The sequence below is a fragment of the Crocuta crocuta genome, unplaced genomic scaffold, assembly GCF_008692635.1.
Source record: "Crocuta crocuta isolate KB4526 unplaced genomic scaffold, BGI_CrCroc_1.0 scaffold36, whole genome shotgun sequence".
In the NCBI taxonomy this organism is placed as follows: domain Eukaryota; kingdom Metazoa; phylum Chordata; class Mammalia; order Carnivora; family Hyaenidae; genus Crocuta; species Crocuta crocuta.
In genome coordinates, this window is record NW_027532203.1 from 4768755 (window position 1) to 4782605 (window position 13851).

The window sequence follows — 13851 nt, forward strand, 5'->3', positions numbered from 1 at the left end:
CGGACAATGTGGAAACGGCAAAACCAGAGAGAGAATGAAAAGCCGAGTGGTTGCCAGGGGTGGGGAGCCGGGGGGCGACGAGGCAGCAGAGCACAGGGGGCTTTTGGGGCAGTGAGAACGATCTATAGGACATCACAATGGTAAACAGAAGTCGTTACACATTTGTCCAGGGCCACTGAAGGTGTAACAACTCAGAATGAATCCTTAGGTAAATGATGGGTTTTAGGTGATGATAATGTGTCAACAGAGGGTCATCCCTGACTAAGATGTACCACTCTAGTGAGTGAGCTGGATAATGGCGTAGGCTGTTCATGCGGGAGAAGCATATGGGAGATCTCTGTACCCTCCTCTAGTTTACTGTAAACCTCACAGTGCTGCAAAACAATTACGTTTTTAATTAAAAAAAAAATTCATGGAGAGATAAGCAACAAAAGGTTAACTGGAGACTGCATGAAGCACAATATAAAGACTGGAATTTATTTAGTATCACCTTACTACTGAGAAAAAAGGACTGAATATTTTTTAACCTTAATTTTAGGCAATTCACTTAATTTATATTCTGTGCTGCTGCACCCAAGGCCTTCACAGACGTCTCACATACAAGATACAATTTAAAGGAGCTCAATCACAGGACTGTATTTAACCCAAATATCTAGAGGTAGGGAATGGAAGAGAATGGATTAATTATTCTTCCTCTTAAATATTTCAGGGGGGAGATAAAGCTACTATGACAGTCATAAAAGAAATGCTGTTAAAACACAAGAAGCAAGACAAATTGCAGAGCGCTGCTATTTCTCCAATGGCGACCTGATGGCATCGCAGATGCAAAGTGATACTTCATATGGTGGCACTGCCGCGGTCACTCTTAGGCTTGTGTATAGAAATAACTGCAATCTATACCCGCCCTGCGTTTCCTGACTTTTGATATAAAGAGGGCAAAAGAGAAAGTCTAGTTCACAATATTTAAATACCATAAACCCTGATACTGCAATAATATGTATGGAAAGCATGCAATTAAATATTGTGCCTATTTCAATGTCTTTTTGCTCATAAATACAGGCAGAACTGTGTAACGTACTTAAAATGCTTACATTTATTAAGGAAACAAGTAGCTATGGTCACCTGCTAAAAATTTTTGAAATACTAAAAACAAACCATACCAGCAGTCTTCCTCAAGAAAGGTTAAACAGAACCTGCCTACTGACACAGAATGTCAACAGTGTTATTAATTATTAGAAAGAAGAAATTCAATTTATCAGTAAGTGGTTCTAGTATAAACTCCCCTTAATAACTGAGATGCTTCTTGCCAAACTTTTCAAAACAAAACGTATCCAAAAATTAATAACTTATTCAAGGCATTTTATCTGTATCTGTACCGTCAGAGGAATCCACAGTTAAAGATAAACGTTTCACGGACCCACAAACACATGGCCAACTAATCTTTGGCAACGCAGGGAAGAACATCCAATGGAATAAAGAGAGTCTCTTCAGCAAGTGGTGCTGGGAGAACTGGACAGCGACACGCAGAAGAATGAACCTGGACTCTTTCTCACACCATAGACAAAAATAAACTCCAAATGTATAGAGACCTAAATGTAAGACAGGAAGCCATCAAAATCCTAGAGAGGAAAGCAGGCAACACCTCTCTGACCTCGGCTGCAGCAACTTCTTACTCAACACGTCTCCAGAGGCAAAGGAAACAAAAGCAAAGGAAACAATCAGCAAAACTAAAAGGCAACTGACAGAATGGGAGAAGATATTTGCAAACGATATATCAGATAAAGGGTTAGTATCCAATATCTATAAAGAACTTATCAAACTCAACACCCAAAAATCAAATAGTCCAGTGAAGAAATGGGCAAAAGACATAGACATTTTTCCAAAGACATCGAGATGGCTAACAGACACATGAAAAAATGCTCAACATCACCATCATCAGAGAAATACAAATCAAAACCACAACAAGATACCACCTCACACCTATCAGAATGGCTAAAAAGAACAACTCAGGCAACAACAGATGTTGGCAAGGACACGGAGAAAGAAGACCTCTTTTGCACTGCTGGTGGGAATGCAAACTGGTGCAGACGCTCTGGAAAACAGTATGGAGGGTCCTCAAAAAGTTAAAAATAGAACTACCCTATGACCTAGCAACCACACTACTAGGTGTTTATCCAAAGGATGCAGGTGTGCTGTTTCGGAGGTGCACATGCACCCCAATTCTTACAGCAGCACTATCGACAAAGCCACAGTATGGGAAGAGCCAAGATGTCCCCCGGCAGCTGAATGGATTAAGAAGATGTGGTATACATACACAATGGAGTAGTACTCAGCAATCAGAAAGAATGAAATCTTGCCATTTGCAACAACATGGATGGAACTAGAGGGTATTATGCTGAGTGAAATTAGTAAGAGAAAGACACGTATCACATGACTTCATGCATATGTGGAATATAAGAAGATACAAAACAGATGACCATGATGGAAGGGAAGCAAAAATATTAAAACAGTGAGGGGGCAAAACAAGAGACTCTTAAATATAAACTAGGGGCTCTGGAGGGGTAGGGGGGTGGGGAGGATGAGCTAAACGGGCAAGGGGCATTAAGGAGGACACTTGATATGAGCACTGGGTATTATATGTAGGGAATGAATCACTGGAATCTGCTCTTTAAATCATTATTGCACTATATGCTAACTTGGATGTAAATTAAAAAAAAAAAGATAAATAGTTTTAGTTTATTTACGAGAGAGAGCGAGCAAGCACAAGCAGGGGAGGGGCAGAGACAGAGAGAGACACAGAATCTGAAGCAGGCTCCAGGCTTCCAGCATCAGCACAGAGCCTGATGCGGGGCTTGAACTTGGAAGCTGTGAGATCATAACCTGAGCTGAAATCAGAGGCTCAACTGACTGAGCCACCCAGGCGCCCCAAAGATAAACATTTAAGTACAAAGAAGATATAATATTTTTCAGGTGGTCAACTAAATTTCTACTTGAACTGGGCTTTCTTTAAATCTTAAGTCATAGCAAATAGCCCCATGAGTTTAAATGATCCCAAATGGTTTTCTGAGCACTGTAAGGACTCATGTGGCTAATCAGAGATGGTCTCCCCCTTTTCTGCACTGGTTTTGAAAAGTATAGTCTCAAAACAAAACCCCATAATGACTAACAGAACAGCAACAAGGTCACATGCTTTTTAAAGCAACCTTTTCATGTACTCAAAATTCTAAAAATGATTAGAGCTTTCTACCACAGGAGACATCTTCCCCCTGCTGGTTTTAGACATTCCAAATGATTCTTCATTTAGGGAAGGCTCATTTAGCCACTTGATAACTGAGCCTATCCAAAAAGGGCAAGTTCCTCCATCTAAGCCACCACTCGCCCTATCTGATGACAGGAAAGGGAGGCTGCAAAGTAACCCAAGCATACAGATGCACTTGTAACACTTCTGCAAAGAGGCCAAATCGCACTATTCGCTTAAGAGCCCCAGGATTACTGGTACGTCCTCCAGAATCAAGCCTGGCATGTGAAATGAGACACACTGAATGCCTGTCTATTCTGGAGAAGGAAAAAAAAAATTCTCTCATTTAACCTTCATAATTAGCTCTAGGTGGTTATCTCCATTTTTTTTTTTTCTTTCACAAGAAGACTGCAGACCAGAAAGAGTGCCACTCAGGTTAGCAGAACTGGTGGTAGGGACCCTGCATGCTATGCCTGATAGGACTTCACAGCAGCTGTAAGTCAAGGTCGGCTTTACTCGTATGTGACACAGCAGCACTTAGGGCCATAGCTCCCAAGGACATGACCGGACACTCTGACACAGCAGCCCGGGTCTCGGAGAGCTATGGTAGAGGGGTCCCTACAGATCTTCAGGCGGCCCAAGAGAAGTCACTTAATGTCTCCCACTACTTTGGGTACACCTTATAACCAAGATGTTACCAATCAGATGTCTCTACCATGTGTAATGAATGATATCCCCATTCAGCATATACATTTTTGAGATCTCATTTCCAGAAAGGATGTCTGACACTCCACTCCTGCTTAAAAGGAACAAGAAAGCTAGCAAAAACTGTCAAAATCAACTTTTTTAGAACTCTGGAAATTAACTAAAGGAGTATAGCAATCTGAGGAGTGTTTATTCCAGAAAAACTACTGAATCTCCTAAGAACAGTGGGCACTGTCGCATGTTACCTTGCCCTAATTCCTGTACTTTCTCCAGCTTGGAAGTAGCCTTATAAACGAATAGTTGTGCAACTACAGAAGCTCTAAGAACGAGTAGCCTAGCAGCCCCCAGAAGAAGCTACCTAAAAAAGCCCCATCCCTAAAGAACTGTCACTATTTATCTAGCAGCTGGAGGTCACTAGCCACAGGGCATTTTTCACAATCAATCAGCAGCAAATGTTTAACAACCGGGCTGCCTGAGGCAGCACTGCCAGTTGGGACAGCAAGAGGCTGACCAAAAAACTTAAAAGGAAAAACTGAAGAATTAGATGTCCGTAAGGAGCTCTGAAAAGCTTCCACATATTCTTGAAAACCTAGGAGGCCACGCTCATGTCTAGGGCTGCATGTAAAGCCAGGAAAGCACAGAGAAAGCACTACAGTCTCACTTTTGGCCAACTCTGATCTTCTGTTTGAGGAGGAATTGAAGACCTAATATGTACAGAAAACAAAACAGCAAAATGGCAGATGTGAATCCTACGTTATCAGTAATTACAGTAAGATTAAAAGGATTAAACACTCCAATCAAATGGCAGAGACAGGCAGCGTGGCTAAAAAGCCATAATCCAACTATACACTGTCTTATTATAAGAGACACTTTAGATTCAAAGACACAACTAGTCTTAAAGTGAAAGGATGGAAAGGGATGCCTGAGTGGCTCAGTTGGTTAAGCGTCCGACTCTTGGCTTCAGCTCAGGATCTCACAGTCTGTGAGATGGAGCCCCATGCTGGGCTCTGCACTGACAGTGCAGGGCCTGCTTGGGATTTCTCTCTCCCTCTCTCTCAGTGAACAAATACAAAAAAAATTTTTTTTAAAGTGAAAGGATGGAAAAAGTAGTGCCCTATAAGCAAAACGAAAAGAGAGCTAGAATGGCTCTATTATTCTCAGATAAAATAGGCTTTAGGCCAAAAACAGTTACTAGAGACAAATAAAAAGATATTTTATAATGATGAAAGAATCAACCCATCAAGAAGATAAGAAAATTATAAATATGTACCTCCAAGAACACATTTTCAATCTTTCTACACTAAACTATTTTATGACTCTCTTCTTTCTACTTAATTTCATATGCAGTGAAATAAGCTTAAAAACAAAAATCAACATTGCTAGGAACTGCCAAGTCAGTGGTCTATAAGACGCCCTTGACATCAATTAAATTTAAAATCAACGATGACAGTTATAAGAACATAAAATTACTTATGTCTGACAGATTTTAAGAGACAACACCCATTTCCCTCCACCGTCCCCACATCCCTTCAAAGCGCAAACCTCTGTCTTTTTCTTCTTCGCTTTCAAAGCTTTCTCTTCCATCATGTCGTGGGCTAGAGGGAGAACTGTAACTCTCTGAAGAGGTTTCTCCACATGTGTCATGTCCAGATCCAATGTCCAAATTCACATCTAAAAATAACAATTCTATTCTTAAAAAAATCATGTTAAGTAAATTTCTGAATTGAATCATTAGAATTAGCTACAGCCGGGGCGCCGGGGTGACTTAATTGGGGAAGCGTCCAATTTCAGCACAGGTCATGATCTCATAGCTCCTTGAGTTCAAGCCCCGCGTCAGGCTCTGTGCTGACAGCTTGGAGCCTGGAGCCTGCTTCGGATTCCATGTCTCCCTCTCTCTCTGCCCCTCCCTTGCTCACGCTCTGTCTCTGTCTCTCTCTCCAAAATAAACATTAAAAAAAAAAAAAAAGAATTAAAAAAAATTAGTTATACCTGTAAAAATTTTTTCTTTCAGTTTTTCTATAATCACCTAAAAATCTAGTCCTTGACCTAGGTAAAAATTCATCATTACAACATTAATTTTAAATGAAAATAATTGAATAGCAAATACATTCTTAAGTCAAAGGTACAGGGACAAGTCAATCTTACGGACTTGAAACAATCAGCGGTAAATAAAGTTCACTGCAGGGCGTGCTCGGTGAGAGCACACTGAGCCGTTCTCTACATCTAGATGCTATAACTCCGTAGAGCTTGTTGGAAAATTCATCTTTAAGAGAACTCAAGTATCATCTAGTAGGCTCATCAGTCCCCCGGGTTCCACCCGAAGCCAACAGCAGGGTGGGGCAGGGGGTGTAGAGCAGACCTGCCGTGATCAATTAAGCCAGGTCGCTGTGGAGCACAGAGAAGGGATTACTGGTCCACCCAGCCCTGGCCCAAACTCAGGGCGCTGTTCTATTCATTTCTGTAAAGCAGCTGAGCTCGCAAAGATTCTGCCTCGCAGTAAGCACTCAACACATGTTTAGGACAGAACTCCCCATAGAGGGAGTTCAGGAGAGATCTCAGGGCTACAGATGAGTGAACCATCGCTACGGCAACCTGGCAGAACCAATAAAAGGTAATCACTCGGACAAAACAGGTGTTAGAAAAAAGATACGGTTTGTGTAATATACAAATCAGTTGACTAATGTGTGTCTTTAGAAGGCTTTAAATTTATAACAGGGCTCACACTGTTAAGGATGACCTCGCCTAGCCCAACCTTACTCAGATGCTGACTCAATATTAAAGAATAAAGTCACTAAGAATGCAGATGACATGGGTTCCCTTTGGGTAATAAAATGCCAAACTGCCAAGGGAAAGCTGCACAAGATCTCATGAGGCTGTAAGGAAAGTGGCAGAGGAGTGACTTGGGCAAGTAGTAATTTTACAGAAAAGTCATCTGGAGTACACTTACCCCATGATAATAGGTTTCAAATTACCAGTCACAACATGACTAAGGAAAGGGACGCAAGTGAACGGCAATGGCAATCTGATGACAATCTAATGTGCCACAGCCGCCAAAAAGCCTGGCATTAACCTGGACCACAAAAAACGAAACCTCTAAAACTGTGGCATACGTGCAAACTGTGCATGTAAGTATTCCAACCAGCATAATGAACAAAATGAACAATTCAATTAAGAGAATCAAAGATTCAATGACAATCCTGAGTCAGAAATGATGGGCTGAAAGGGAGCTCCCGGGGGAGGCTGAGCTGAGAGCTCAGATAGTGAAACTACAGATTAGTCGTTGAAACTTCAAGGAGAAGTTTCAGAATATGTTCAAACAAACAAACAAACAAACAAAACCACACACACACAGAGCTATTTCTCAAAATGACAATTTATACAATGATTTACTCTAGATTTTATTAGCCAGTAATTATTCTCGTCACCAAACTGCCAATATAATAACTTGCAGTTTTCCAAGAACTAAATATATAAATCTAAATCTATACTAAACAGAATTCTGTTTTTAATGATCTCAAAGGCGCAGTCTTTGGAATTTTTATCATCAGAAATTATTATTATTATGTGACCCTCTGGAGTCAGAAGGTGTGGAAGGGGAGTGTGAAACCATGATGCCAAAGGTGTTCCGTGCACGGTCTTTTTTTTTTTTCTTTTCTTTTCTTTTCTTTTCTAAGTTTATTTATTTTGAGAGAAAGAGGAACAGAGCACATGAGCAGGGAAAGGGCAGCCAGAGAGGGAGAGAGGGAATCTCAAGCAGGCTCTGCCCGCACTGTCAGCACAGAGCGCAATGTGGGGCTTGAGATCATGACCTGAGCTGAAGTCAAGAGCCAGACGCTTAACTGACTGAGTCACCCAGGCGCCCCCATGCACTGTCCTTTCAAATAGAAGCAAAAAACCTTTCTGTCTATTACCAAAGTAAAAGGTTGTGCATGTTATTAAGACGAAAGGAAGCTGGTGACTCTGAATTCAGTCACTGACATCTTCTGTAAGAATTACCGAGAGGTCAAGCATCTCACTGCCCCCGAACTTCGTGGTGCCACAAAGAGCAACAGACTAACAGGGTGGAAGAAACATGGCGATGCAGTGGGACAAAGGTTTAATGATGCACATGAGACATAAAGCTTGAGGTTTTAAAAACAAACATAATGCAAAGAAAACAGATGACAAATAGCACTGCCGGGCTCTTCAGGGACACAACATGAGAGGGGTGGGGAGGGACTCTCGGTCCCTTACGTCTTTAGGGTTTTGAACTATATAAATGTCTTATTACTCAAAACAGAAGATAACTTTAAAATTAAAAAGAAGACCCAGACAATCTACCCAGAAGGACTGATATTTTTAACTCCAATACACTACCCACTACTTTAAGACATGTAGGATTTGTTCCAGAAGGAAAAAAAAAACCTTAAATATATCTTAGGTTTCTGAATGCTTAAAAGTAATTCCTTTTTTATAACCTAGTATTTCCAAGGGAAATTAATAAACAGAGGGTTTTGTTTTTTTTTAAATTGGAGTCAGCAAACATCCGACTTACATTTGATATCAATAGAAAGCTGCAGAAAGTATAGTTTATTTATAGTCACACTTCAGGACATAGAGTAAAGTTTATCTTAATAAGAAACCCTGAGGTTGTATTTTCAGAATATTGGAAGAAAAGAGAAAAAGGAATTGGAGTTTGGGGTGCTATTTAAAAGTTCTTAATAACCTGCAAAGGTATGTTTTCTTCTAGAATAGAGGGAAGAACGAAATCACCGAACACCAGCGTGCTCAGCACTCACTAAGTGCTTTTCAGATGTTGCCATGTTTGATCCTTACAACCCAAGGCGGTAGGTCATTAGTCCTGTTTCCAAATGAGAAGAGTTAGGCTGGAGAGAGGGCACACGTTTATGACACCGGTGGAGTACAAGACTCAAACCCACATTTGCCTAAGATCAGAGTCCACAGAACTTCTCTGCAAGTATGAGGCTAAAGAGGGCAGAAGAGCCGTGTGCCCCTTCAGTGAGCAGGGGTTCCCGAATCACGTGAGGGACGGGAGACAGAGCCATCTTCTGAGGGTGGGATACATCTGACGGAAGTTTCCACCGTGGGAATGACCCGATTTACTCTGTGATGTAGGGGCAAACACACGGGCCGTGCAGAGCGAGCTGGGAGGAGCAAGAGCAGAGCCGGGCGATCTGCCACAAGTCATTTTCCTCCATTCGCAGACAGAGACCTTTTGTCATTCTTATTTTAGCCTTTTCCTCCTCCTTTTACCTGCCACCACCACAGGAAACCTCAGAGATAGTGAAGTGTCACGATATACTCCTAAACGAGGTGTTTTTCCCCAGGTCATTTTCTCCCCAAGGACAGTTCAGTTATTTAATTCAGTAAGCTGGCCAGCTGATTTTAGAGACAAAATGTAACCATATTTCCTGTATCAATATTCAGTCTCTCTGAACCAAGTACCTGGTTTAAAAACACACTCCGTTAAAAACATATATATTCTAGTTATTTATGTTGTATCACAACTGAATGTACTAACACTTGAATTTACAATCCTTAACTTGTGAACTCAGTCCAATCTACAAATGTGTTAGGTACACACATGAACAAAACATACTCCTAGGGATCTACGTGCTTTTAATCTCTTTTATCTTTACTACTAACCACACAATTTACACAGAAAAGTTATTAATGAACCAGCAGAAAGGACACTTCTCGAATGAATACAAAACCTAAAAATAAGGAGAATGTAAACTAAAAGCGGGTAAATGGAAACCATATAAATCCAGTACAATAAAAATCTCAGTGTCTGCATTCCCCTAGAACTCCGACAGGAAAACGTTAATGGGATTCTAAAAACTGGCTTTACACAAGGACAGGGAGGGCTCCCAGGAGGGCAGGGGATATGCTCCAGGGGCCTTCACCTGTGCTCCAGGGCAGGGGACTGGCTTGCCAACAAGTGGGGAGCCTGGGGCCTCCAGAGGAAGGAAAAGGTGGGGAAGTGCGACGGTGGCAAAGGGAAGGTTCACCTCTAGGGCTGATTCCGATTTCTTAAATCAATTCCATTAGTGCTTTAGAACGATTTAATTCAGAGACTGCTATTCCCAGCCGTGCAGGATACCAGTATAACACCAGGATTTGACAGCACAGCTCAATAACTACTGTAACAGGCATCATGCAAAATATACATAGGTGATAGGTATCTGAAGGAAAAACAAACTTTCTTACCTTTCACAGAACCTCCATGGGCATGCTGAGAAGCAGAGAGTCTAATACCATTTATTCTACTATTCAATCTGTTGTCAGTTTTCTTAATTTTCTCCCTAAACCCAAAATATACATGTTACTGACATTTTTTATAAGGCCGCTAGAGAACACAGTAAGCAGTATTACTAAAATTCCCCTCAATTCTTCTATAGTAAAAAAAAAAATTTAGTAAGGTATAATCTAAGTGCAAGATTTGCCCTTTAGTGTACAGTTCTGAGAGTTTTGCCCCTCCAAACTGAATATATTTGACAATAGCTTTATTTTGATCATCTGCATTTGCTATTTTGAATTAAAAAAAGCCTAGAAATAAAAATATAAGAAAAAATACTATTTATATTATATAAACTAAACATGCCCAGAGTCAAATCCTACATATTGCCTTTCTTACCAATTCCTATTACTGGAAACATTAAATTGAACCTACTTTTCTATCTGTGGCTTTCCTTTCTTCTTATTTATTGAAGATAAGCTTCGTTTTTCAGTTGAATGCTAATGAAAAGAATAAAAAGAAATCAGACGAAGTAAAACTAACCCATACTCCTAGAGATACCCTTCCATTCTCCTACCAAACATTAAAACGACACATTCCCAGTTATAATATTAAGAAATTCTGATTTCTAACCTATTTCTTAAAGATACCTACTTGAACCACTAAAATTTGCACATTCTCTGATAAATACTATTTCCCTAAGAAAAATACCTATTTTGAATTTTGCTTTTAAAATGGCCCTGTATTCTTTCTTCTGAGCACAAAATAAAACACAGTCAAGTAACTAGCATTTGCTTAACAGGTTCAATAGTATTCTTTTGAAGTGCAACACAGTTTTATCAACTTTAAGAAGAAAAGGTGTAGATGCTGAAGTAGAAAGAACAAAGATATAACTGAATGAACTCTGGAAACAGGCCATTAAGTATGACTAAGGTAACATACAATTTCTCAAAACATGCTTCAGTGCCTTCGTTTGCAAAGCCACATTCCAGTAAAGGTTAACATTTGGAGCGGCGTGCTGGCCAGAAATAAACACGAGGTTAACAAATGCATTTTCTAAAAAGAAGGTGGCTCTCTCCAGAGCCACACTAGTAAGCCTTCCCCTGCATCTGCGGTGCTTGAGAGCATTTTGCACTCTGATTAGGCCAACTCCTGAGAAAGCAAGTATTTCACAAATTATATTCAGGAGTGTGGGGAAACTGCCCCAACCTTCTCATGAGGGAAGTCAGGCTCTACAGTCCCAAAACCAACAGCAAGACAGTGATTGAAATGTGACTAACTCTTCCAAAAGCAAAAAATCTGGCAGAACCATTTGATGTATCCCTAGCTAGAATACACATTATAAGATTCGTATTAAAATGTACTCAATAAAGGCAATCTCAAGATATTTTTTCAGGTCTCAGAAGAGTTTAGACCATCTATTCCAATTAATTGAAAGTCTAACAGCTATACGATCTGACATGACGATGCTTGGAGAACCCGACTCTTGCAGAGTGGCAACGCATGGAGACGAAAACGAAGCCCGCACGTGCCTGGTCAGCTAAGGCCACACAGTGCTCCGGGTGCTGAAGAGCAGGGCAGCTCTGCTTCCTCCAGTCCACGATTCCATTCTGTTCAGAATACTGCACGGTGAGCCCATCCAACGGAGAACAACTTGTACCGATGGTGCTATCAGAAGACGTGATTAGGGCATGAAAATCTGTCCTCAATAATCAAACTTGTACTGTATCATATAATGAAGGAGCTACTGTAACCCTTTCTTCAGTATGTTATTTTTTTTTTAAAAGACTGACTAGTGAGATCTCTAAGGGGAAAAAAAGGATACTAAAAGAAATTATCACACAGCTATTTTAGCTAATAAATAACACCTGTCTCTAAGGAAATTAGTAACAAATGCATGTTGTCTTCAGACACCACATATGGTCATCTGTACCACTTACGACTGGAACGTGACCCTGCTCTTGAGAGGACAGCTGACTAAGCACTGTGTATACCTAAAGCATGTTACAGGACATGATAATGTGACTGAGAACAGAAGAAAAAGACAACAGAAACAGACTCAAAAACAATCCAGAAACAGAAGTCACTGGACATGACCTTTAAAACAATGGTGCTTAGGGGCGCCTGGGTGGCTTAGTCGGTTAAGCGTCCGACTTTTGCTTAGGTCATGATCTCGCAGTTCGTGGATTCGAGCCCCGCGTCGGGCTCTGTGCTGCCAGCTCAGAGCCTGGAGCCTGTTTCAGTCTGTGACTCCCTCTCTCTCTGACCCTCCCCTGCTCACACTGTCTCTCTCTCTCTCTCCTAGAAATAAATAAAACATAAAAAAAAAATTAAAAAAAACAAACAATGGTGCTTAATATGTCAGTGACTATAAGAAGATGGGAAATTTGGGAAGTGTCCCGAGAAATATTAAAAAGACCCACATTTAAATTCTGGAACTATAAAAGAAACTGAAATTAAGAACTCGATGGATAGAAACAGATGAACAAAGTCAGTAAGGAGGAACTCTGGCCAGAAGAAACTAGACTGGAGCTGGAGAGGAAGAAAATACAAAGAACACAGAAAAGCCAAGGAGACCCACGGGGCACGGTGGAGAGTCTAACACATTAAGCACCCCAAGTCTAAGAAGAGAAAACCAGAGAATCAGGCAGAAGCAGTATCTGAAAAGGTAGTGGCTTGGACTTTTCTAAAACCAAAAGGTATCAGGCTTCAGGCTTAAGAAGTAGAATTCCTTCAAAGACAGCTACAAACAATATCATAGGAAAGCGCTCAAAACCAGACAACAGAATCTTAAAAAGCAATCAGGCTTTGAAAAGTGCATCTGCTTCCAGAGGGCAACAAGAAGCCTGAAGCAACGAACACCAGTGGTCTTTGCTAGTCCCCCCCGGGAGCAGAATCCGGATGGCACGGCTGATATGGGAGGCGAGCCCAGGAAGCTGGAACAAGAAGTGTGCAGAAGGAAATAGGAGAAGAGGAAAAACCAACTTGTTAAAGGTCCATTACTGAGGTTGCCAACATAAGCCAACAGAGGCTCAAACCGGTTGGGACCTCCCAGAATTCTCAATCCAAAGGCCAGGAAGCTGGAGCCTCCCCATCAGATGAGTGGTGACCCGACCCCCTGGGCAAATTAACCTGCATTTCTGGACTGTGCTAGTCTGAGGGCCAACTACGTCCCCAGAATCAGCAAGGGCCCGGAGGCAGAAGGTCGAAAGTCTTACAGCGTGGGTGGACAGGAGAAACATGAAGGGGGTTCTAGAGCCGGGCTGAGGCTAAAATGCGAGGGACCAAAGGCATTAAACAGGAAGACAGTAAAACCTGACTTTCAAAGCGCTCACAGAAAGTCATTGCCAACCTAGAATCCTACATCCAGCAAAAGTGCAGGCAAAAGAAACATTTTTTCCCAGGTAAGAGCAAAGTGAATGCGTCACTGGCAGACAGGGCTACAGGAACTACCCCCCGTCCTTCAGCAGGAAGGAAACAATGATGGACGGACGCTAGGACACACGGGAAAGAAAGCAGGCACCGGAGCGGTAAAATCCAGCGGACAGGTGAAGGCAGGCTTCACGGGGTCTAAACTACAGAGACGTCCTGTGGCACAGGACGGCCACAGTCTGTAAGGTGGGAGGGGTAAGTGCAGTAACAGCGAGTAAAGGTCCTCACAGGGGACGTG

At 41.5% G+C, this 13851-nt stretch overlaps 1 protein-coding gene across 1 annotated transcript in view; it reads right to left on the reverse strand.

Annotated features, from left to right (window-relative positions):
* Nucleotides 1-13851, reverse strand: part of ZCCHC2 (zinc finger CCHC-type containing 2) — a 59172-nt gene that overhangs the window by 4530 nt on the left and 40791 nt on the right. Inside the window, exons 9-12 of the mRNA XM_077777574.1 lie at nucleotides 11714-11849; nucleotides 10617-10681; nucleotides 10154-10248; nucleotides 5486-5614 (exon numbers count right to left, since the gene is read on the reverse strand). Coding sequence (XP_077633700.1) covers nucleotides 5486-5614; nucleotides 10154-10248; nucleotides 10617-10681; nucleotides 11714-11849 — 425 coding nt within the window. The remainder of the gene's footprint in view (nucleotides 1-5485; nucleotides 5615-10153; nucleotides 10249-10616; nucleotides 10682-11713; nucleotides 11850-13851) is intronic.